General features: G+C 38.2%; 1 protein-coding gene across 1 annotated transcript; it reads right to left on the bottom strand.

Annotated features, from left to right (window-relative positions):
• Window positions 1-727: 727 nt before the first annotated feature.
• LOC130885010 (uncharacterized) lies at window positions 728-26,014 on the bottom strand. The gene is made up of 12 exons (XM_057786382.1): window positions 25,991-26,014; window positions 21,449-21,482; window positions 19,498-19,559; window positions 16,891-16,927; window positions 14,941-15,002; window positions 12,772-12,805; window positions 10,931-10,988; window positions 10,316-10,348; window positions 9,512-9,655; window positions 3,274-3,454; window positions 2,852-3,089; window positions 728-2,251 (listed from the first exon to the last, which is right to left on the bottom strand). The coding sequence occupies exons 3-11, from the start codon at window positions 19,547-19,549 to the stop codon at window positions 2,890-2,892; spliced, it is 801 nt and encodes a 266-aa protein (XP_057642365.1). The 5' UTR covers window positions 19,550-19,559; window positions 21,449-21,482; window positions 25,991-26,014; the 3' UTR covers window positions 728-2,251; window positions 2,852-2,889.
• Window positions 26,015-27,220: the final 1,206 nt, after the last annotated feature.

The raw sequence follows: 27,220 nt of genomic DNA on the forward strand, positions 1-27,220 counted from the left end.
TGCTGACAGCACTGAAGGGAAAGTCCACAGTGTAGCACAAACTGAAACTTTTTTATCTGAGGGCTTAGGAAATGTACACTCAGACCTATTCTGATGGGAGAGAGAAGAAAAAGAGTATAGAGTTATAAAAGTTATAAAAAGAAGTAAATGGTTTTTAAAAAATCAAACCGAGTCTTTAAAGAGACAGAGTAAACTTATAGAAAAAATAATAGAAATAAAAAAATAAGCCGTGTAAAATTGGAATATATGCAGAGTCTGGATTATATATATTATTGTGTTTTCCTTGATGTTTTTGACTGCAGAGAGGCATTTGATTCTGAGGGCTGCTAAGATTTCTTGACTTCAAAATTTGAGTGAGGTGTGGGTAAGAGGAGAGGGCGAGAGAAAAGTAAGAAGGAGAGGATGGGGAGAGCTTGGAGGGATGGGACAGTTGGGATGGAGCAAGAGTGGATATGGGAGCAGGGAAGTATATATCCTAATTAAGGGAGCCATTTTAGGGTTGGCAAGAGACTGGAATCTAGAGAGGTTCCCAGGTGTCCAAGGAGATGTCCCCAGCTTGTTCCTTGAGCAGCTGAGGAGAGGGCGCCTGAACTGGCCCTATCCTATAGCCACACTGATGAATATCTTGTATATCACCATAGAACCTTCATCTGGTGATGGATTGAGATAGAGACAGAGACCCACATTGGAGCACTGGACTGAGCTCCCAAGGTCCAAATGAGGAAAATATCTAAATTTTATAAAATATTTCTGACAGATTGTCACTTGAAAGCCAATGTAATAACTTCATAATAACATCATTTTTAAAGGTGTCTTATATCTTTAATCTTTCAAAATAATGTACAACAGGTTAGTAGGTTTTTTAGAATACTACAAAAGGAGGTGAACTAAGAGGGAACTGGATTACTATATGCTACCAGAAATACATTATAATTTATTTTTTGATATATTTTGATAGTATTCTTTCCTCCCCTGCAGTATACTCCAGTGCTTCCTCAAAAACACAGTTTTAAAATCATGCATCCTGAATAAAATTGAACTCATTTAAAAGACCAGTATTTTAATTGTACTTATATACATATATAAACCCACACACACATATGCCATGTTGATTCTTTTATTCTATCCCTAGCTGGGCCTCTTAACCTCAACAATTCTCAATGGAATTTTTCATTCCAGAATGTTGAACAATAGGGTGCCAAGGAACCCATACATATCTATATTTGTATTCATATAGATGTGGCAAACTCGGCATCTAATATTTGTCATCTTTTGTTAAAAATGAACAACTCTACTCATTTTCTGGAAATCTCATGAAATTCATTCTAGGCAGAAATTGATTTCAATATTTTATCGGATGGCAGAATAATGAATTTATTGACCTATGGAAATACTTTTGACCCTTTGCTCCTTTCAACTCTCCTTTACAGCTCCTTAACCTCCTCAGAATTGCACACAACTAGGAGACCTCTGATCAAGGACTAAGGGAGAAAGCCCAAGTAGCAAAGTATTTTTGTTTATCTTTCAGAATTTATCAGTCTGTTCCACTAGAGAAAGTCAAATTCCTATTGAATTGTGCATCCCCTTGAGTTGTGCCATCTCTCTGGGGATGCATGTACAGTACATGTTTAATTGGTGAATGAAAGTTTAGCAAGCTTTACATGTTCTGAAAGCATAATAAGGTCTGTAGAATCAGATAAGATTTAATGTTTCAATGCCTGGCCAGTAATTCAAGGAACAAAACACTATATGTAATTTATCTTCAAAAGTGGTGAAAGATGGATGTTATGTCTCCCTCCCTATTTTAATACCTCACTTAGTCCAACTGATAATGTCCACATGCACTTGGCTGTGGGGATCCTACTGGAAGTCATACTCCTTAAGATAAATGACACAAAAATGGGATGAGGACAAGTTAGGGGATGGGATGGAGGCAGAGGACAGAGATGGGGAAGATATGAGCAACATGGATGATCTGAATTACATACATTAAAATGTCAAAGAGTAAACTGAAAATATTCTTAAAACAATAAAATGAAAGAAAACCTCAAAAAATGTTTCTGACAGTTTGTCACTTGATGACAGGAGATCCTCATAGGTTCTTCAGCAGAAACTAAATTACATACATTAAAATGTCAAAGAGTAAACTGAAAATATTCTTAAAACAATAAAATGAAAGAAAACCTCAAAAAATATTTCTGACAGATTGTCACGTGATGACAGGAGCTCCTCATAGGTTCTTCAGCAGAAACTAAAAAGAAAGGCAAGAATTATCAGTAGTTTCAGAACATCATGGGTGGCATAGTCAAGATTAGCAGTAACAGGGGCATCACCAGTAGAATCCTATGTAGTGTCGCGTCACCATGAATATCATTGTGTTTGAGAATGGTGAGAATGTGGAGTCTTGTTTCATTGGTTTTATTCTCAGAGGTTGTTTCTTTTGGGGTGTTTGTTTCCAAAACGATTCTGTCCACATAAGTCACAGTGTATGGACACAGAAAATAGAAACTAATATCTAACAGTTACATTTCCCTGCTTAGCCATTCAGAAAATAGAGGTTTCACCTTAACAGTGAAAATCATTTCCTCATTCCAGCATGGGAGACAACTGTGTGCTTACCAACTTTACTTGATCAGTTTGGTTGGACTAAACTGATTTTGTTAATTTTATGTGATGCATTTTCAATATGACTAGAAAAGATAATCATTTTCTCTAGTTATAGGTAATATCTAAAGAGTCCTATACAAAGTATGAAATGTATTTATCATCATGCATATTAGAGCCAAAGAGAATTGGATTTCTCGCACAGAAATATTTATCTATTTTAAGCCATTGTTATGGTCTAACTTACTTTGTTAAGCTCCTTGTAACTTTAACTGTGCAGGATTTCTAAATTAGGTTCCATACCCACGTCATCACCAAAGCCACCACCTTCAGCAACCATAATGACGATGTTAGGAGGAGCAATGATGTGGTTGCTGCCCAAATTGAAAAAACCTCGGAGTGAGTATTTCCTGCATAGCTGGTGCATTCAGCGGGACTTGAAGCAACAACCCACATACAAGCATTCTGAGGGTCCAACGCGTCACCTGGGATATAAACAAGAGCAGATTCCTGATCAGTAGTGAAGCTAAGACCCTGTGTTCTCTCCTAAGCAGGTATCAAGAACAGAGTCAGAATGTTGCACAGGGTCCATAGTGTCACCAGTGTGGCTACCAGAAGCAAGCTCAGGGACAGCATGTGTTCTCCCCCTTGCATGCCCAGTATAAGTACCTAGAGAATGTGTGTTATCCGCGCTGGTGGTGTTAACAGTGGTTTCCTCAGTTGACTGACGATCGTCACCTTTTTCACTAACACGAGAAGTTGATGTCGCATTGGCATGGGCAGGAAGCTGGCGCACGATGTCATGCACATTAGGTGGAGGAAGGAAACCTTCTCCCTTCTTTGTTTTAACCTTTAAGGGAATTTTGAGATGTTAGATTTCATTGAAAACTTCACTTATTTTTGTTCATTTTAGAGCTTATCTGTTAATTTCAGGGTCTTGATTTAGAGTTCCCAAATATTTGTTTTCTCAGGCCAATTTTATCATTATAACCGCTGATATCCTGATACTTTTACTTCCATTCTGGTTTAGTCAAAGGCCCAGAGTTTGAGAATCTTAAAAGGGGACCTGCTCAGCTTTATGCCTTCTTTTCTACTGTTCTTTGCTACCTCTCTATAATGGGAACACGGGAAAAAAAAGACACAATGTGTCCTCTCCTGTCTTTATGACAAGGACTTTACATTCCATCCAGATTAAGAGAATGTGACATTCGGGGGCTTTAGAAACAAAAAGAACCTCTCTCTTCTGCACCACACTACTGCTTTCCCCATGGCTTTCACAATTGCCCATTAGGTTCCCGGGATAACAGAATAGTGAGGGTGACTTTTGAAATGCATGAATAAAGTGTGCCACTATCCACAGCAGATGGGAACTATGGAGCTGAAGTAAGGGTTCTGGGAGATGCCATCCAAATTCTTACTCCTTAGCTATGACTGTTTTTATATATGGCTGATGAATGCAATGGCCTGTTCCAGCATCTCTGTGGTGGCTTGAATGAGAACAGACTCATGGGCTCAAATATTTGAATGTTGGTTTCCAGGTAGTGGAACTATTTGGGGGGAAGGTTAGGAGGTGTGGCCTTGTTGGAGGAGTTGTGTGGTCTTGGGTTTCAGAAGATTGGTGCCATTTCTAGTGAGCTCTTGGTTTCTTGTATAGAGTTAAATGGAACTCTCAGCTGCTGCTACTGCACCATGCTTCCGGCCTGAATCATGGTGGTGATGAAATTGTATGTATCCCATTGAAACCGTGTGCCACACTCTGAATAAACCCTTCCTTCTAGATGCTGCTTTGGGCATGGTGTTTTGTTACAGCAATAGAAAATAATCTAACCATCATCCAATGACATGGACAGAGCCTGAAGGATGCATTTGAAGGGCTGAAGGGGTATTTCACAATAGATTATGCCAAAAGAGTTGAGACAATTCCATAATGTTTGCTTAGATAGGATACATAGAACACCACCTAATTTAATCAGATACATTTAGGAAGTCCCGGTTTTGAAAATGCATTTGATGCTGTTTGTCAGAAGGGGAACCTTCCCAACTTTTATTCCAATTACAAATAATGATGCTAGGTCTTAATCATTCATGACATCTCAGGGAGACTCCTAACTTAGCAGTCTATGTTTACCTTTCTGTACCAGGTTTGAGGAGACTTTGTGCTACTTATGTGAAAAACTCGAATGTTCCAAAGCTTACCCAACCTTATCAAACAATGTAACATGGAGATGATTAAACAAAATAGCTTGAGAAGCATTGTTTGTAAAGGAAAACAGATGAGGAAGTACACATACTATATGTGTGTCCAAACTGCTCAAGTGCATCATGTGAAAATCTTAAGTTCATTGGTTTCCTTGAGAATGATGAGCGTGAACACATCAAAGCTCGAGATATTTGTGAGACTTAGACACATTTTCACATGCCATATGTTTCACTCATTGCTTCATCATTAACTAAGTATGCTTAAGTCAGTTATAAAAAGGGAATGAAAGGGCCACATGGTACAAGCATAGTTTTCCAGACACATGGAAAATAGAAACACTGAAGATGACTGAGAAGACCCTGAAAATATTTTCCTTATATGTTAGTTACACAACAGGAGTACCAATGAATATATACACACCATCTTTATCTGAATAATCAATTTTGTATCATCCGAAAAATTACTATTGGAGTATGTGTTTGCTTGTGTGCTTGAATTAATATGCCTGTTTGTGCTATGCTAGTGCGTGAGTGTATATGTGCATGCATGTGTGTGTGTGTGTGTGTGTGTGTGTGTGAAGGGCAGAGGATAACCTTCAGGAGACAGCTCTCTGCTTTCACTGGGTGACACAGGGTCTCTCAATGTTTCTGTGCCTCTGTGTGTTCCAGTCTGACTGGTTTGTAGGTTTCAGAGTTATTCTACTCTCTCAGCCTCCAATCTGGATTTAGGGGGTGTTGAGATTACGTATGTGAGACACTTGTTTGTTGTGTTCTCTGGGATGGAACTCAGATCGATAGGATTGCAATGTAAGGGCTCTGAACTCTGTGTGTGTGTGTGTGTGTGAAAGAGAGAGAGAGAGGGAGAGAGAGAGAGAGAGAGAGAGAGAGAGAGAGAGGAGAAAACAGAGATAGAGGTGGAGATTCGTTTTTATCAGTTCAGAATGAAAATGGAGAAAAACTCATTGTGATGTGAGCTTTTTCTTTCTCCTAAGCTAAGCATCATCTTTGTGCCTTTGAAGACTGTGTCATTTATCAGCGTGTCTGACTGTAGCTCTTCATGAAGACTTCTGCTTAGTATTCTGCTAGCATGGGGAACTGACATTATCTAGATCAGGTGGTGATTTTTTACTCATTACACTGCAATCACCAGGTAATGGGTTCTGGAAAATTCGTGTATTAATGTGGTTTTATGCAAATCTAATGTCGTAAAAGTGATGTCTGTTTTTATTTCAGTCACATATTTGAAGGATAGAAACAACTCCCCTTTCGCCTTATTTGCCTCAAGAATATGCTAAGATCTCATTTCTGTTAGTGATATTGTGGTTTGTATATTGTGGTTTGTATTCTAATCCTTTGCATATCCAAGATGTTGGTCCCTTCACGCCAGGGGAACACTCCATGGTTGCCACACTCATCACAGTACAATTTACTTTCTATATCAGCCTAAAATTTCTACATTAGCCTAAAATTTACATTTGTATTAATCATAACAATTTATAGGCCAATGATTTTTCACTGAAATCTTGGAAGGTGTCTGGCAACTGAACGTCTGTTCATTAAAATCACTTGAGATCTGTCTCCCTGCTAAGACCTCCCTTGACCAATGACTCACTTTGATCATACATAATAGCTAACATCAATTTAGAAACCAAGTTGGATTAGGCTTAAAAGAAAGAACATTTGAGTTTGGTTCTGACAATATTAAAATTACAGTTACTAATGGTTTTATTAAGTGTAATAATTATTTCAAGTTTGACCCTGTCTCTCCTAATGTTGAATTTAGATGGTTCAAGGTAACTAGCTAGTTGTTAGCCACTTGTAATGGAAACTGGCAATTGGTTAAGTACGAGATACAAACAGTGTGAGCTCTGCTGCTTGCTTTATACCTTCTGACGGGTTAAAACACAAAAGAAAACTGTCCATTTCCTTTACATCTTCCACTTTTCTCGAATACAGATTTTTGAAATATGACCTGATAATTGTCTGGATTTCCTCAGTGTCTGATGTTATGTACCTTTTTCATTTCTGACTTTGTTAATTTGGATTTTGTCTCTCTTTCTTTTGATTAGTTTGAATAAGGGTTTGTCTATCTTGCTGATTTTCTCAAAAACCCATCTCTTTGTCCCATTGACTCTTTGTTTCATTTACTTTGTTTCTATTTTATTGAATTTAGTCCTCAAATTGATAATTTCCTGGTATCTACTCCTCCTGGGTGAGATTCCTATTTTTGTTCTAGAGCTTTCAGGTGTGCTGTTAAGATGTTAGTGTGAGATTTCTCCAGGTTCTTTATGTAGGCACTTAGTGCTATGAATTTTCCTGTTAGTACTGCTTTCAAAGTATCCCAAAGAATTGGGTATGTCAAGCATTCATTTTCATTAAATTCTAGGAAGGCTTCCTTTATTTTTCCTTGATCCGGGGTAATTCTGTTGAGAACTGTTCAGTTTCCATGAGTATATGTGGGTGTTTTGCCATTAGTGTTGTTGAATTCTAACTTTAACCCATAGGTGATCCAATAAGACACGGGGTCATTTCCACTTTTTTTATCTGTTGAGATTTGCTTTGTGATCAAATATGAGGTTTATTATAGAAAAAACCCTGCAGAAACAGCTGACCCGAGGTTGTGGGAGCTCACTGGCTCTTGACTGACAACTAGGGAACTGGCACAGGACCAAACTAGGCCCTCTGAATATGGGTGACAGTCGTATGGTTTGGTCAATTTTGTAGGTCCACTGGCAGTCGGTCCAGCATTTATTTACCCCTAGTGTGTGAACTGGCTTTTTGGAATCCATTCCCTATGGAGGGATACTTTGCTTAGCCTAGATACAGGGAGGATGGCCTTAGTCCTGCCTCAAGGAATATGACAGACTTTGTTGACTCCCCGTGGGAGACCTCATCCTCTATGAGGAATGAATGGGGACTGGGGTAGTGGGGAGTGGGGTGGTGGGGAGTTGGGAGAGCAGGCAGAAGGGAGGGAGAGGGAATTGGGATTGGTATGTAAAATTAAAAAAAGATTGTCTTAAAGAATAAAAGAAAAAGTAAAATAAATAAATAAAAAAACAAAGAAGGCTCTTACTTTTATAGTTGCTGTGACAAAATATCTGAGAGAGATTATTTAACCAAGGGAGGAAGGTTCATGGCTACAGGGAACTACTGTTTGCCTTCCCTGCTCTAACTGACTGACTTTCCCTGCAGCAGCTGAAGTAGGGAAAGCAAACAGGGAAGCTTTGTCTGTGGCAAGGGTCTATTGCTTCTCACATGCTGGTAGACAGGGAAGGAAACAACTCAGAACTGATTCCAGAAGTAGTGATAACCAGTAAGACCTAACACAGACAACCTTCTGCTAACCAGACCATATCCCATCCCAAAGGTTAACCAATCTCCTAAAGGTAACAACGTTTTCGAACACATGATATCCCTTCTCTCTCTGTCACTCTTTTTCTCTTGTTTCGTGGTGGTGGTAGTGCTGGTGGTGCTGGTGGTGGTGGTGGTGTGTGTGAGTGCTACAAAATTTCAGTCCAAGTGTAAATCAGAACCAGTGTGATGGCTAAGTGGATGAAGGCACTTGCCAGCATGACTGACACCTTGAATTTGATACCTGAGCCTGAAATGAGAAAACTTACTCCTGCATACATTATCCTTTGACCTCCACACTTCTGTTTGGTGCACATGTTCCTTGCCTCCTCCCATCCTTCAAATAAATAGAGACCAAGGTGTCCTTGAACTGACAGAGAACAGCCAGCCTCTGCTTAGTGATTACAGGGATTAAAGGTGTGCACCAACATGCCCAGCCTCCTATTGCTCTTTGTGCTGCCTCTGTGTTCTCTGGATTTCAATGTGTCAAAGTGGCCTAGGGCTAGGAAGTTAGCAAACATCCTGAGACTGACTACTCATTTCCACTAATCATCTACTCTATTTGTGTATCAAACGGATTCATTCTGGCGACTGGAAAGATGGCTCAGTAGTTTATGACACTTGTTCCTCTTGCAGAGACCTGGACTAGATTCCAGGACCCACTTATATGCTGACAACCATTTGGAACACCAATTCCAGGAGATCGAATGCTGTCTTGGGTGTCTGTGGGCAGCACACACACAAGGTGAATGGAGAGAATGCATGCAAAATATTTATACACATAAAATAAATCAGTTTAAAACATTGTATGTATGTTATGTGCACTCATGTTGACAGTTATGACTCCAGGAGTCTTTATTTTTTATTCTCTGTGTTTTATGAGTCTTCCACAACTGTGATAAAAGTTACTCACTTTCTGATTTTTGTTTCCATAGTCTAATTTGCTATCACTTACACCTTAGAACAGGAATTCTCAACCTGTGAACCCATTTGGGAATCACAGGACCTTTTTACAGAGATCATCTAAGGCCTTCTGGAAACACAGATATCGACATTATGATTCATCACATTAGCAAAATTACAGTTATCAAGGAGCAGCAAAAATCATTTTACGGTTAGGATCACCACACGAGAAACTGTGTTAAATGTTCACAGCATAAGGAACATTGAGAACTACTGTCTTAGAAGGGGACAGGCTAGCATGGGTATTCATAGGAATGCGAGTGTGATGGGGGTGAAAGGTCTGTTCAAGGCTTTGTCTTCTCTGACATGATTTGCAACTATACAGACGTAGAAACACAAAGTCAACATTCTCCTCACAGGCAAATGTGTTACTTTTTAAATTAATAGGAATTACCATTAAGCATGATTTCTTTCTAGAGAACTCAGGCAGTGCCTCTCCCAGAGTATTTAGGTCTAGCACTGATTTGCTAAGACCTGCTTGGTCCCGTTTCTTCACTGCAGCGCTCTTCTTGGAATACAAAATTTGTTTCTGTATGATCTGCAATGAAAAGACAGAGGATCAACTTTCCTAGTTTGATTAGGAAATGAAATCTTGATTTGGGGTGCACAATATCAAATCTACTTTATTCCTTACTAGCTAGATTGAGAAAATCATGAACTGAGAAATTTGGCCTTTCCCTGTGATTGAGACTAAACTGAACTCACTATATTTTAAAATTTTTGAATCTTATATGAGATGATTATTAATTTTAATAGCCCCCCTTTCATCAGTGTTTCTTTTCTATGTTTGGGAGGCAAAATGCATATTATTTTCCACTTATAAATAAACTCTCACTTACTAGTCTCCTCCATATCATAGGATCTGTGAAACTGCTTTATAGAAATTAATTTTTCTGCTGAGTCCCACTAAAAACTCATTAATATTCAACTTCTGATTCACACAACCCTTACTCTAAGGCTCCAGGTTACAAACAGGATACCTAACCTCCAGCAGCTCACAGTAATGAAGTCACTTTACTATGAACACATAAATGCTAAGTATAACCCTAAAATATTTTAAATATGTGAACATGAAACAAAGAATCAAAGTGTATATTATTGTCAAATACACAGCAAATATCCGGAAACCAAAGTGTTACTATATGGTAATTGAATCTTCACATCTACAACTGCTGGCTAATTGGGGAAAAATACTTACCGTGTACCTGGAGGAAGAGTTGTCAATATCCTCCTAGTGGAATCAAAGAGAAAACACACTGTAATCTCTTCATAATGAAAACTTGGTTGAACAGATTACAAATAGCTACATTTCCAGAATTTCTTGCTAATGTAAATACAGAAGAAAAGAGACAAACAGAGGAGATGCTCTTATCTGTGATCCTGAAATAGAAATATCCAAGGGAAGAGAAAACCTACCTGCAATTGCACTGAGAGAAAAGGCACCTGGGTGATGCCTGGATCACTACAATAACTGGACCCTTTAAAATGTATTCAGATGTATTACCACAGTTGTTTTTAAAATCAGTCTAATGTGTATCTATTTTTGCAAACCATCCTTGATCAAGCACCAGGCACCTTCTAAAATATGAAAACTGCACTCAATCTTCCACTCCCTGTGTTTCCAGTTCATTCTCTTATTGGGCCACCGCTATCTGCAAGGACTTACTGCTCACTGGAATTTATAGAAAGGATGGTTCACTGATACCAAACACTTTTCTCTGACCAAATTTCCATATAAAACTGTGATAGGTAGACTACTGCTGCATTTTAACAAAATTCATAAGAAAACAAATTTCACAAAGGAGAATTTTACCTTAATGGCAGTGGTGGTGGCCTTGTCCTCTGTTGTAACATGAGGGTTTTCAGAAAACCTTTAGAATAAAAGCATGCAGTGAGGGGTGAGTTTGGTCCTTAGAGCATCTCTATTGAAAGATTTGTTATCTGTGAACTAAGTGACATTTTTGCATTTATGTAATTCAACGTTGACCCCCGTTTAAGTTTTTCCTTTGACAGTTTCAACTTGTCTCAATCTATGTAACATTCAGTGAAGACTCACTCATAGTTCTATTTAAGAATAAAAATTTAAAAAGCCAGTGGTTTGGGAGATGGCTCAGTCAGTAAGAATGTTTTCTGCCAACACAGATCAACCTGAGTTTGAATCCTCAGCATCCACATAAAAAACTGGGCATGGACACATGCACATGTAACCCCAGTACTGTGGGTGGAAGAGACAGGCTACCATTTGGGCTTATTGGCTGCCAGACCAGCTCCAGGGTCAGTCAGAGAACTTATGTCAAGTGGATAAGTTAGAGAATGATGCAAGACACCAATATCCTCCTCTTTCCCTCATGTCTGCACAGAAAAATATGCAAAGCATGCAACAGGCACATGCACACACGCAACACACACACACACACACTCACACACACACATCCAAACACATAATAGGGAGGAATGGCGAGTTTTGCATACACTTGTTATGATGGTTGCAGTAACTGATTGTTTTGAGCACTTAATGCTCCTCTTCCATTTGTTCCACTAAACTCAAAAGCTCCATGGCCTGCTTTTGTAAAAAAAAATAAATAAATAAATAAAAAAAAATAAAAAATAAAAAATAGGCATTTCATTTCATAGCACTCTCTCCCAAGGAGTTGCTTTGGGAAAACATGAAATGTACTCTATGTCTAAGCATTAAGTTGCCATCAATCTCAGAAGTCACCATATTTGGGGGCCTTGAAGCTATGTTTTGATAGTGTGTCCACATGCATATGTTGAAACTCTTTATACTCAAGGGTATTTCTTAGTCATTTTATAGGACACTAGAGAACAACATTGTCCCCTCAGCTTTGCTTCATCTGAACTATAGCTAAAAGTTTCAAATTTCAGGGTTTCTGATTGGCAAACTCTGGAACAAACACTTTCTTTTTCTAACTTCCACCTACCTTGGGATTCACCACAGAGGTGGAACTCATTAAGAGGGAAATAAACCTGCTGAACAGAAGCATGTCTATAAGGCCATTCTGAGGTGATCCTCTCAGCAAAGTCTGGGAGAGTTTTGCCCACACTCTTCCTAGCAGACACCTTGCCCCAAACATACTAGTAAACAGGATTAATAGCCTGAAAATTAATATTTTTACATCTATGTACATGGCATGTTATGTGCAGTGTATTTGTAAGTATGTGTGATTTCAGATACATACGTGCCAGTGTGTAGGTGTGGTGATTGGAGTACAGACTTAGGTGTCGACCCTCACCCTCAGCCTTAGGTATATGGCTGAATCTCATTCATGAATGCAGGCCCCAAGCTAGCAATCCAGGCAAGCCATCCAGAAAATGTCAGGGGATGCTCTGTCTCCACCTGCAATCTCACCAAAGCTCACCAGGATTTTAGAAGCACACAAGACCAACAGGCCTCATGTGGACCCTGGGCATCCATCTCCCATTCTCCCATATGCACAGCCAGCACTTTATCTGCTGAATCACCTGCACAGACAGGGAGTCCTAACAGCATTGCATGCTGTATCTGAGGCATAATTCAGCTTTCATTAGCAAATAACCAAGAAGCTAAAATTGTCTTACACAGAGAAAAACATAGTGCCAGCTCCTGGACTTTATATTGTCTACATACTGTATTTAAAATCCAGACATTCTTACCCTAGTGAGATTTGGTCTTGATTTCTTCCATTATCTACAGAGTAGAAAGGCAAAATATGTTATAAGCAACTGTAGAAAAAAGAGCATTGAATGCCAAGGCTAATGCTTCGTTACTACATATACTTTGAATCTGTGTAACCTTCAAGGTGAATACTGATTTATAGACAATAAATACAAGGCTAACTTATAATTTAAACTTCTTTGTGGGTTTAAAACACAGAGACAATTTTATCAAAAGTCGATACTAATAATAATTTGGTGTACAAAACACCTATGATCATGAGCATTATTAAATAGAGAAACTGACATCTTAACCAGAAACAATATCACAAGCTGAAGTGTTAATTGGTAGTACAGTGTTGCCGCTACTGAATTTGTCTCTGGACTAGTGGTGTTAGGAGAATTGCAAGTGAGCATATCATCTTGCATGGAAGTGAAAAGAGCCTCTCTAAAGATTAAGTTGAACTTATTTCATTGAAGATGAAGATTCCAGACCCAATGAAGCTAAGTCTATGAGGACCACTACTTGCAGCATAGCAAAACTTAAGAAACACAGGTAGATCAAGGGCAAAGAATTTCCGGATGCCAGGGTGGCAAAGCTACAGAGAGAGAGAGCATTGTGTGTACTCTCCTCAAGTGCTTCTGAGGAAGATGCAGAAGCCCCTCAGTTCTAGCTTCTGGTCCCTCGCTAATGGGCAGTGCAAAGAAGCTCAGCACTAGCTGCTATCACCTCCCATGGTAAGAGCTATGGGAAAGCCCCCTGAAGTAGTTATGCACCCTGAACTGTATCTCTAGGGTGAGAAGCATGGAAGAAACATGGGGACCAAGCAGCAATTCCATAGGAGTAGTACCTCACAGGAAACATTTGTGTTCACACATACACAGCTTCAGTGAGCAGCTTTCACTGCATGCTAACAGCCTGCCCTCTACAAAGGAATAAAGCAAATATTTGCTTATTTCATTCACAGTATGGAAACTGCAGTATAACCTCCTCGGCATTGCCTATGGCTGAGGCAGAGCATTTGTCCCACCAACAAATGGACTGCCAATGAGGCTTAGCATGTTGGAGACCTCCATCAACCATTGTCACCACAAAGGAAATTTAGTGTGGATATAATGTAAAGGACAGTCACCCACATTACAATAATACTGACTCTTTTCAATAAAGTCTTTCAGATTCCTCTACACTCCATGTACTCCTATTCACTTGATGCTGTGCTCTCCATAGGCAAGGTAGGTGTGAAAGACACTGTGGTGACAGCTGAAAGCCCAAACGCTGTCGTGTTCCTCCCACTCTTAGACTCTTATCCAGACTCAATGGACCAGTCAGTGCTGTCCCCTGCAGAATGATGCTCCTTTTCAGCCTTCCTCCTACTGTGGCAAATTGTCCTGGAAATTATGTCTATCAGCATATAAACCAAGTATCACCATATCCTACACTAATAAAACCAAAGGAAAAAGGTGCTGGCGGTATAGCCATTAGGGCGAGCGCTAGTCTAGAATGCTTAGAATGGCAATGTTCAATCCACAGCACTGCCTACAGGACTCAAAGTCCATTTTTTAAAAAGTTGAGCAAGCCTATTATTTCTTATGCTAAGAAATAATCAGATTAAATAGCAGATAATTAAAGAGAAACATAAAACCATATGTGAATTGTCTAATATGTCTAAATAGAGAAATTATAGAAAGGAACAAAACCCATAAAAATGTAGTTAATTTAGTTCTCAAAATCCTTAATGAAAGTAATTGAATACTGTATTTCTGTTTTTTACATGATCACCTTTTATTGACACTAATATATATGTAGCATAAATGTAATATATTTATTAAAAAATGAAAAAATTTCACTTTATAACAAGCAAAATTGCCGTCACAAACTCCAGAGGACACATACTGTGGACTAGTTAGAGGTCCTTATATTTATACAGAGATACTGTGTGCATCAGAGGCTCATGTTAAATAAACAAACATGGTTCAGATAAGATAGTTTGATACTGAAATTTCTCAGAAAATCTTTTCTGAAATAATTTTGAATGTGAAGAACATTAGAAAGCAAATTTTAAAAAATGAAATTACGTTTATATCTTATTTACTTTGTTCCTTTTTGAATGAATTAAGTTGCTATTGAAACTAGGGAAGTAGCAGCAAAGTATTCTTGATTACTCTTACCTACACTGATATGAATAGACTTCTTAAGGATTGATTTCAGCTCTCCAGGTGGTCGTATGCCGCTGTGACATATTTTAAAAAGTAATATTTTAATATTCATACAAGAACATTTACCGAATGCTTTGATTATTTGTTGTTTGATTTACAGTCAAGCATTAACTTGTCCTTCAATCAGTTGATTAGGTTTGGTGACACTTTTAAAAACTTTTCCCATGTGAAAGAAAGGAAAGAATTTAGTCCACAGAAATTAGTCCACCAAAAGCATAGAAACATACAAGGGAGAGAGACAGAGACAGATGGAGAGATAGAGAGAAAGAGAGAGAGAAAGAGAGAGAGAAAGAGAGAGAGAAAGAGAGAGAGAGAGAGAGAGAGAGAGAACACCAAGACACTAGTTTCTTTCCAGGACATTTTTTAATGCTGTAGTAACTGATGGTCACTCTTGTGCTCAATGTAATTAGTACCCTGATTCCACTTGTCATGTCATCGTCTGCTCCTAGAGCATCACAGAACCCCTCCCTCTCAGGTTACTTTGTGGGCTCTCAATGCATGTGATGCTATCTCTCACAAGGTTTCTTTGTGGACCATAGACTAGATTCCTGCTTCTGCTAGCACTCTGACAAGATACCATGGCCTAGGAGGTGCTCAAGCTGTCCCTTAATAGTCCACTCATGAGTGGACTTGAAAGCACAATCGGCCTGTGTCTGTGCCAAATGAGCACTGCTATTAACTTAACGAGATAAAAATATGAACAAACAGCAATAAAACTCAGTGGATAATTTCAGGTTATTAGCTTGAGACAGTTTAGAATTCCTAGTAGAAAGGAACATGGTTTTTACAAGGTGTATCTTTGAACAGTTGTAGCTACTGTAAATTATGAATCTACACTTTGGACATTAACTGTGATGCATTTTGGACCTTTTAACTTGGAGTAATTTATTAATAAATCATTTATTAGTAATAAGCAATTTACTAATGTGTATCAAATGTTTTATGATACATGTTCCCACAAATGATAACACAATTGTCCTCTATTATGGCAGTAATCAATTAAGATGAGCACAGAACTAGCTTGACATACCACCTTTAATTTTCTGCCATATCACTGTCTGAGATAGCAGATCACTGACAGAAGGGGCCTTCTACTCTATGTTCATGTCCTACTGATGGGGAAGACCAAGCCCACTTTTAAAGACACATAAAGAGTAAACATGCCACAGTTTGGCTCTCTACATTCAGATGATCTACTGAGATCCAGAGACTTCATTACTGTAGAAAACAGCTCACAGGAATGGACAAGTGATGGATGGAGCACCGTGGTAGGAAGAAGGCATGGGATCTTCCACCATCTATGAAAGGGTGCTACACAGAACAAACGGGCATCTGCATGTGGAGATGGTGTCAAAGGAAGAAAGTAATTTGTTGGCTTCTTGTAATACTGTGTGATAATGCAGAATGAAATCAAATTCTGTCAGCTCTCAGAAAGACAAATGCAATGAAGATCTAGTTCAGTACCTGATTTCAGAAAAAATTTGAAAAGGCAAGGAATGTCAGATGAACATAGTGAGTGTGGTTATTATCAGTAGGCTCATTTTTCAAAACACAGAATTGGTACTTGGGAAATGATGGTTGAGTATACACCTCATGTCCACGATCTAAAAACAATATTTCTGGCTAAAATACATTGATAATACTATGGATCCCAGCACTTGGGAGGCAGAGGTAGGCGGATCTCTGTGAGTTCGAGACCAGCCTGGTCTATAAGAGCTAGTTCCAGGACAGGCTCCAAAACCACAGAGAAACCCTGTCTCGAAAAACCAATATATATTTATATGGGGATTGTAAGACAAAGCAAAAATTAAGTGTGTAAATCGGTATCTATCTGAGAATACAACCAATAATTGGCTTGTTATCTTTGAATTTCCCTAGGAATATTGTATTCTTAGACCTTACCTGCAAAAAGGCTTCTCATCAGTACTGTAATGTACTTCTAAAAAAATCAAAATGAATTTGTTACAATGCTAGAGAAATATAACATATAAAATGATTAGATACATAGTATCCACTTTTAAGACTAATCTAGACTATTCTAGAGTAAATACTTTTTTGTAGGAAATTTGTTCATGTAGAATCAATCCATTTTATTTCAAATCAAACAAGACTTAAACTTATCAAGCATAATACCTAAAAATAAACACCCTGTGATTCCCAAGACAGCCAGAACTACATAACAATAAAACTGTGTCTCACAAACATAGTAATAAAACATAAAAATAAAACTGTGTCTTCTGCTAGCACTCTGACAAGATTTAAAATGGAAAAAAAAACTCCATAGTCCTATACACATTTTTGTTCTTTTTTTTTTATTATGTATACAATATTTTGTCTGTGTGGATGCCTGAAGGCCAGAAGAGGGCACCAGACCTCCTTACAGATGGTTGTGAGCCACCATGTGGTTGCTGGGAATTGAACTCAGGACCTTTGGAAGATCAGGCAATGCTCTTAACCTCTGAGCCATCTCTCCAGCCCCCCACATTTTTGTTCTTTATGGAAACGTAGAACCTTGTTGAACCTTTTAGTTAAAATTGTTCAATTTATCAGGCAAATTCCTACCACTGGGACTATATATATGGCTTCTGTCTTTTGTATCAGGGTGAAACCTGGCAGAAAGAAAGAGAAGAGGGACAAAGATCTTTACATAACAGCTCAACGGAGGGCAGGCAACAAGCTTCCTCTCCTCATCCCCTTTGGGGGAAGAATATCCTTAGTTCCATCTGTGTTCCCAGCCTTATATGCAGCTTAAAGGATGCTCATGATAGCAGGCATCATCTCCCCTGAAATGAATTATTGGAAAGATCTCTCCCTTGGTAGTAATAACCCCGAGCTCTACCTCAGGTGCAAGAGCATCAGAGAAGCAGCTGTGAGACTGGAGCAGCAAATTCCATGGGCTTCCTTCTGACACAGGATCATTGTACGTGTTTACATATGTAAACAATAAACTCACTGAATCTTTCACTGTACACTCGCAGTTTGCTTTTAGAAATGAAACATTGGAGGCAGGCAGTGTTGGCTCACACCTTTAATCCCAGTGCTTGGAGACAGAGGCAGGAGGCTCTATGGGAGTTCAAGGCAAGCTTGTGTAGAGAATACATTAAAGGGCAGGCTCCAATCTACACACAGAAAAACACTGTCTCAAAAAAAAATTAAAATAAACATAAACAAACCAAAAAAGAAATGAAATGTTCATTAATTTTTTTGTGTTGTTTAAAGTCAAGGAAACTTAGTGTGCCTTTTAGCATTCCCCCATGTCTCAGGACAGCCATTTGAGCCACTAACTAGTGGACTCAGATTGCGGCTCAGTAGGAAAGCCTATGCTTATTATGCAGCAGGCCTCAGTCAGTTCTCACCATCACAAATGCCATGAACAGCAAACTTCATAATAAAGTGACACAAAGCTGTCTCCATTACAATAATATTGACTCTCTTCATCTTACCTCTTGAGGGAGGAGGGTTTTGGATTCACTACCTAGTGTGGTTGCCACCGGCAACTTAGGTATAAAAGGCACTGTGGTGACAGTTGCTGAAAGTAAACACTATGTGGTGTTCCTGCCACTGCCACAAAGTCTCCCGAGACTCAGTGGAGAAGCAGACAATTCTTTAAAATACAGAATGATGTCGTTTTCTACACTTTGCTTTTTCTTTCAGTTTTTATTCTTGAATCATGCTTTGCAGCATGGAAATGATATACACCCTTACCATGTTCTATTTAACAAAAACAGAAGGCAGAGATAATGGGTAGGGTGCTTGCCTAGAATGCTCCCAAAGTCTTACGTTCAACCTCTAACACTTCAGAGAAAAGAAAGAAATAGAAAGGAAGGAAGGAAGGAAGGAAGGAAGGAAGGAAGGAAGGAAGGAAGGAAGGAAGGAAGGAGAGAGGGAGGGATTTAGGGATGGGTGGAGGGAACGAGGGGAGGCAGGGACCAAGAAAAAGAAAGAAAGAAAAGGAAAACATATAAGGATTGATAAGTCTTCCTAATATCAATGCATTCACTGTAAAAGAAACCCTTCCACCCTAAAATAGGAGATTTCTAAAGAAAACAATTATACAGTATGCCAAAATTTTCCAAACTGAGAACTTTCACAGACTTTTAAGAACTCAGATGATTTAATTACATCATAAGGTAGGAAATTAGTTAATGAAAATAAGTGATTAAGGTTTTTTGTGACATAATTTTATTTTAGAGGCAGTGAGATGTGTAGCGATATGCAGTGCAAAATACAAGGCATTTGTCATAAACTCAGGGAGAATCTGCATTTCTGATAATCCTATTTGCTGCAATGTGACTATGGAAGACATGCACTGTGTAAAGATGTTTTCTCATTTATTCAAAGGCTGTACAGATATCAGCATGAAAATGAAATAAGCAGTGTTTTGACAAAAATACTTCACACTTGAAAGTGCTTTATTATACTTGTTTTCCTTAACTCCTTTTTGGGATCTAAAATCTTACTCTTCCTTATTTTCTTCATGGAAGGTAGGACAGATGGAGTAATTCTTACCTTTGTTGAAGGTGACACACTTTTTCTTTCTCTGCTCTGGCTCTCTTGTCATTGTTCCTTCACTGTGACATATGTTGAAAGTGATCATCATTTAACTATCCATATAAAAACACTTAGCATGTTTATAAATTCTTTACTTTTGAGTCCCTAATACATCTTACAATACATATTACATACATTCTTTATTTTTCAGTCCCTAATACATCTTACATTGCATATTTACAAAAACAATTTTTGAAACAGGATCTCATTATGTATTCCAGCTAATTTTTAACACACTATATGTTTCATATTTGTCTTGAAATCAAAGAGATCTATGCCTCCTGCTTCCCACATTCTGGGATTAAAGGCATGGGCAAAGAGGCTGAGCCAAATAATTCTGAATTCATTCTTCAGCAGTTGGTGATGATTAATGACTGCTCTCCTTTCCACCTTTCCTCATGGAGAGGACACAGAAAATTTAGCTGTTGATTAAAACAACATACACACACACACACACGCACACATCCAAGCACACACGACAGGGGAATGGCTGTTTTACCACACACTTTGTTCTGATGGTTGCAGTAACTGATTTTTTTGTGCTCTAAGTACTTAATGCTCCTATTTCATTTCTTCCCCTAAACCTAAAGCAACGTGTCCTGTTTTCTGTCAAGAAACGTTTTAGGCATTACATTTAGTCACTCATTCTCTTCCAAGAAATTGCTTCGGGAGCAACATCTTGATCTAAACATCAAAAATCTAAAAATCTAAACATCAAGCTGTCAACAATATCAGAATTCACCATATTTTGGTGATTTGAAGCTGCGTTATTGGTAGTCTATGCACAAGTACATGATAAAATTCTTTTTTTTCCTTTTTTTTGTGGGGGGGGAGGGTTGAGACAGAGTTTCTCTGTAGTTTTGAAGCCTGTCCTAGATCTGGTTCTTGTAATCCAGGTTTGCCTTGAACTCACAGATCCGCCTGCCTCTGCTTTCCTGAGTGCTAGGATTAAAAGCATGCACCAAACCCACCTGGATCTATGATGATCCTTTTTATACTCAACGGCCATTACTTCCTGCACACGTCTTGAGTATTTACAGGGCACTGCAGAGCAATACAGTACCCTCAGCTCTACTCCATCCGAACTACAGCTAAGAGCTCCAAATTTCAGGGCTTCTGGTTGGTAAGCTCTGGACCAACCAGTTTGTTTTTCTAACTTCACCTACCTTGTGATTCACCACAGTTGGGGAACTCATTAAGGGAGCAATTAACCTGCAGGACAGAAGCATGTCTATAAGGCAATTCTGAGGTGATCTTTAGCAAAGCCTTGGAGAGTTTTGAACCTTGCCATATTATTCACACTCTTCCCACAGACAACTCAGCCAAACAAATTATTGAAATAGATTAATGACTTGAAAATGAATCCTTTTACATATATGTGCAAAATATGGTATAGGCTGTGTATTTCTATATATGTGTGATTTAAGGTACTTACATGCCAGTGTGTAGGTGTGGTGATTGGAATACAGACTTGGGAGTTGACCCTAACCTTAAGCATAGTTTACTAGCTGGGTCTCTCACTCATGAATGCAAACCTCAGGCAAGCAATCCAGAAAATGTCAGGGGATGCTCTGTCTCCACCTGCAATCTCATCATAAGCTCACCAGAATTTTAGAAGCTCACAAGACCAACAGGCCTCATATAGACCCTGGGAATCCATCTCCCATTTTCCCATATGCACAGCCAGCACTTTACCTGCCGAATCAGCTCCACAGACAGGGAGCCCTAATAGCATTTCATGCTGTATCAGAGGAATAATCAGTTATTTAAAAATATAGAAAATATTCAGCTTTGATTAGCAAATAATCAAGAAGCTGAAACTGCCTTACACAGAGAAAAACATGGTGGCAGCTTCTGAACTTTATATTCTCTACATACTCAATGTATCTTAAAATCCAGACATTCTTACCTGAGTGAGATTTCGTCTTTTATTCTTCGACTAGCTATAAAGTAAGAAAACAAAATATGTTATAATCAATTATAAAACATAAGAGCATCAAATTCCAAAGCCAATATTTTTTACTACATATACTTTGTCCCCAAATGTGGCTAAAATTTAAAGTGAATATTAATTTATAGACAACAAATATATGGATAACACTTAATTGAGACTTCTTTGTATGTTTCAAATAGAGACAAATTTATCAAAAGTTACACTTATAATAATTTGGTGGACAAAACACCATGATCTTGAGCACTATACGACATCTTAACCAGAATCAGTATCACAAGCTGAAGTGTTAAAGTAGTAGCACAGTGTTGTTGCTGTGGCTTTTGTCTCTGGACTAGTGGTGGTACGAGAATTGTAAGTGAGCATACTCATCCTGTATGGAAGTGAAAAGAGTTTCTCAAAGGTTAGAGTCGACCTTATTCCATTGAAGATGAAAATTCCAGACACAAGGAAGCTAAGTCTATGGTGACTGCCCTCTGCAGCATAGCAAAATGAAAAAAAAAAAAGACAAAAAACCACAAGCAGACCAAGGACAAAGGCTCCTGCAAAGAATTTCAAACTGATAGGTTGGCAAAGCTCCAGAGAGGGGTCAAGGTGTGTACTCTCCTCAAGTGCTTCTGAGGAAGGTACAGAATCTCCTCAGTTCTAGCTTCTGGTCCCACACTAATGGGCAGTGCAAAGAAATTCAGCATCAGTAGCTATCACCTCCAATGGTAAGAGCTATTGCAAAGCCCCCTGCAGTAGTTATGCTCCGTGAACTGTATCTTGAGGGCAAGAAGCCTGGAAGAAACGTGGGGACCAAGTAGCAATTCCATGGTAGTAGTACCTTACAGAAAAAATCAGAGTTCTCACAGACAATGCCTCAAGCTCCCATTGCATGCTAAAAGCCTACCCTCTGAAAAGGAATAAAGCAAATTCTTGTTTATTTTACTCACAGTATATAAACTGTAATATAACTTCCTTGCCATTGCCTATGGCTGAAGCAGAGTGTTGGTCCCACCAACAAATGGGTTATCAATGAGGCTTAGCAGGTGGGAAACCTCCATCAACCCTCTTCCCCACAACGAAAATCCAAGGTGGTGCCTGTTCACCTGCAAGCTCCGTGGAACCCTAAAACACAGTTTGTTCCAATACTGAGGGGCCCCAAGTGCCGGCGAGCTCTGTTGAATTCTGAAACACAGCTTGCTCCAATACTGAGGAGTCCTAAGAGACAGCCACAGCAAGGATTGGACCAAGATGCCAAGACACTGCTGGCCTCATTTGAAGGAAGAGATGGGTAGGTGCCTATGCAAGAATTCCTCCAACATCCTAAAAAACAATATAATAACACCAGAATTCAATGGGCACACTAAAGGAAGACTTGATCATCCTAACCCAGAAGTAGAAGAAAACGACTTGGAATGTAACATTATGAAAATGATGAATACCATTAAAGAGTAAGTGAATAACTCCCTTAAAAAATTGAAGAGAAGACAAAGTTGGAAGAAATTAATAAATCACTCAAAGAAACCCAAAAATACCCATGAAAAAACAATCAAACAAGTGAAAGAAACACTTGAAGACTTGAAGACTGAAATAGATGTAATGAAGAAAACACAAACCAAGGGAACTGTGGATATGGATAATCTGGGTAAATGAACAGGAACTATAGATACAAGTATAACTAATGGAATATAAGAGATGGAAGAAAGAATCTCAGGTGCTGAACATACTATAAAGAAAATACTCATTGGTCAAAGAAAACATTAAATCCAACAAATTCTTAACACAAAACATTCAGGAAATCTGAGCCACCATGAAAAGGCCAAAACTAAGAATAATCGGAGCAGAAGAAGGAGAACTCCAGCTCAAAGGCACAGAAAACATATTCAACAAAATTATAGAAGAAAACTTTCCCAACCTAAAGAAGGATATACCTATGAAGATACAAGAAGTTTACAGAACACCAAATAGACTGTATCAAAAGAGTAGCATCCCCTAGCCATATAATAATCAAAACAAAGAACATACAGAATAATGAAAGAATATTAAAAGGTGCAAAGGAAAATGGTCAAGTAACATATAAAGATAAACCTATCAGAATTACACCTGACTTCTCAATGGAAACCATGAAAGCCAGAAGGTCCTGGATAGATGTGTTGCAGACACTAAGAAACCATGAATGCAAGCCCAAGCTACTATACTCAGCAAAGTTTTCACTCACCATCTATGGAGAAAGCAAGATACTCCATGACAAAAACAGATTTAAACAGTACATATCCAAAAACTCAGCCTTACAGAAAGTACTAGTAGGAAAACTTCAACCCAAGGAAGCTAACTACACCCACAATACCACAGAAATCTGGTAACCCCCCACAAGCATAAACCAAAGAAGGGAAACACCCAAACATCACTGCTGAAAGAGAACCAGAGTTAACAACCACTAGTCAATAATATTGCTTAAATCAATAAACTCTTAAACACAGGCTAAGAGAATGGATATGAAAACAGAATGCAGTCTTTTGCTATTTACAAGAAACACATTTCAAACTCAAAGACAGACTCTACCTCAGAATAAAGGGTTGGGAAAAGGTCTTCCAATCAAATGGACCTAATAAGCAAGAGTGGCTATCGTAATATCGAACAAAATTGATTTCAAACTAAAATCAATCAGAAGAGATGGAGAAGGACACTTTATACTCATGACAGGAACAATTCATCCTGAATATATACGCCCAAATTCAAGAGCACTCATATATGTAAAAGAAACATTACTAAAACTTAAATCATACATCAAACCTCACACACTAAGAGTAGGAGATTTCAACACTCCTCTCTCTCCAATGGACAGATCAACCAGACAGAAATTTAAAAGAGAAATAAGAGAACTAACAGATATAAAGAATCACATGGACTTAACAGATATTTATAAAACACTCCACCCCCCAAAAAGAAGAATATAACTTCTCAAAACCTCGTGGAACCTTCTCTAAAATTGATCACATAATCGGTAACAAAGCAATCCCCCATAGATACAAACATTTGGAGTAAACCTCTGTGTCTTATCAGCTCACCATGGAGTAAAGTTAGAACTCAACAACAATACTACTCCCAGAAAGCCTACAAACTCATGGAAACTGAACAGTCAACTACTGAACCACCCCTGTGTTGAAGAAGAAATAAAGAAAGAAATTAAAGTCTTACTTTAATTCAACAAACCTATGAAAATTCATAGCACTACGTGCCCACATAAAGAAAATGGAGAAACTTCACATTAGTGACACAACAACACACCTGAAAGCTCTAGAAAAATAGAAGCAGACTCACCCAGAAGGAGAAGAAGACAGGAAATAATCAAACAGAGGGCTGAAACCAACAAAATAGAAGCACAGAAAACAATACAAAGAATCAATCACACAAAGAGCTGGTTCTTTGAAAAAAATCAACAAGATTGACAAACCGTTATCCAAACTAATCAAAAGGTGGAGAGAGATCACCCAAATTAACAAACTCAGAAATGAAAAGAAGGACATAACAACAGACATTGAGGAAATTCAGAGAATCATTAGGTCATACTACACAATATTGGAAAATGTAAAAGAAATGAACAATTTTTTAGATAGATACCATACACTCAACGCCCCAATCAGTGCTGTCGACTGTAGAATGATGCACTTTTCTCAGTCTTCCTCCTATTGTGGCAAATTGCTCTGGAAATTATGTCTATCAGCATATAAACCAAGTATCATCATATCTTAAACTAAATAATAAAACCAAAAAAAAGAAAAAGGTGCTGGCGGTATAATCAGTAGGGCGTTCGCTACCAGAGGATGCTTATAACAGCAGTGTTCAATCCTTCGAACTGCCTACAGGACTCAAAGTCCATTCATTTCTTTAAAATGTTGATCAAGCCTGTTATTTTACAGGACAAGATTTTTGTCAAGATATATTCAGATTAAACAGCAGATAATTAAACAGCAGATAATTAAGGATAAACATAATACCATATGTGAATTGTCTAATATGTCTAAATTGAGAAATTATAGAAAGAAACCCAGAAAACTTATTAGCATTTATTCCTCATAAAACTTAAAGTAATTGAATACTTTAATCAATCATGATCATCTTATTGACATTGACATTGGTGTATATAATAATATGTAGCATAAACACAATGTGGTTTTAATAAAAAATTCATTTATAACAAGTCCACTTGCTGTTACATGACCATAGAGAACACATACTGTGGATTAGTTAGAGATCTTTTTATTTATACAAAGATATCATTTACATCAGAGGCTCACATTAAATAAACAAACATGTTTCAGATGATATAGTTTGAGACTGACAATTTCTCAGAAACTATTTCTTTAATAATTCTGAATCCCCAAAACATTTGAAGACAAATCAAAAGAAGATAGAATTACATTTCTTTATTATTTCTTCTGTTCATATTTTGAAAAAACCAAACTGTTTTTGAAATTAGGGAGGTGGTAGTAAAGTATTCACCATCACTCTTACCTCTCTTAATCACGAAAGACTTCTTCGATAGGGATTTTAGCTGTCTTGCTGGTCTTACTGCACTGTGGCATATTTTAAAAAGTAATATTTTAATATTCATATATAAACATTTTCCAAATGTTTTCCTAAAATACATTAGAGATTTACCATCAGCCATTAAATTGTCCTTCAATCAGTTGATTAGGTTTGGTGACAATTTCCTTAAAACTTTTTCTCATGTGGAAATAAGAATTTAGTCCACTAAAAGCATAGAAAGACACACACACACACACACACACACACACACAAGAAGAAAGACACTAGTTTCTCTCCAGCACATTTTTAATGCTGTAGTAACTGATGGTCACTCTTGTGCTCAATGTAATTAGTGCCCTGATTCCACTTGTCATGTCATCGTCTGCTCCTAGAGCATCACAGAACCCCTCCCTCTCAGGTTACTTTGTGGGCTCTCAATGCATGTGATGCTATCTCTCACAAGGTTTCTTTGTGGACCATAGACTAGATTCCTGCTTCTGCTAGCACTCTGACAAGATACCATGGCCTAGGATGTGCTCAAGCTGTCCCTTAATAGTCCACTCATGAGTGGACTTGAAACCACAATCGGCCTGTGTCTATGCCAAATGAGCATTGCTATTAACTTAACGAGATAAAAATATGAACAAACAGCAATAAAACTCAGTGGATAATTTCAGGTTATTAACTTGAGACAGTTTAGAATTCCTAGTAGAAAGGAACATGGTTTTTACAAGGTGTGGCTTTGAACAGTTGTAGCTACTATAAAGTATGAATCTGCACTTTGGCCATTAACTGTGATGCATTTTGGACCTTTTATCTTGGAGTAATTTATTAATAAATCATTCATTAGTAATAAGGAATTTACTAATGTGTATCAAATGTTTTATGATACATGTTTCCACAAATGATAACACAATTGTCCTCTATTATGGCAGTAATCAATTAAGATGAGCACAGAACTAGCTTGACATACCACTTTTAATTTTCTGCCAAATCACTGTCTGAGATAGCAGATCACTGACAGAAGGGGCCTTCTACTCTATGTTCATGTCCTACTGATGGGGAAGACCAAGCCCACTTTTAAAGACACATAAAGAGTAAACATGCCACAGTTTGGCTCTCTACATTCAGATGATCTACTGAGATCCAGAGACTTCATTACTGTAGAAAACAGCTCACAGGAATGGACAAGTGATGGATGGAGCACTGTGGTAG

The sequence above is a fragment of the Chionomys nivalis genome, chromosome 12 (genome assembly GCF_950005125.1).
Source record: "Chionomys nivalis chromosome 12, mChiNiv1.1, whole genome shotgun sequence".
Taxonomy (NCBI): Eukaryota; Metazoa; Chordata; class Mammalia; order Rodentia; family Cricetidae; genus Chionomys; species Chionomys nivalis.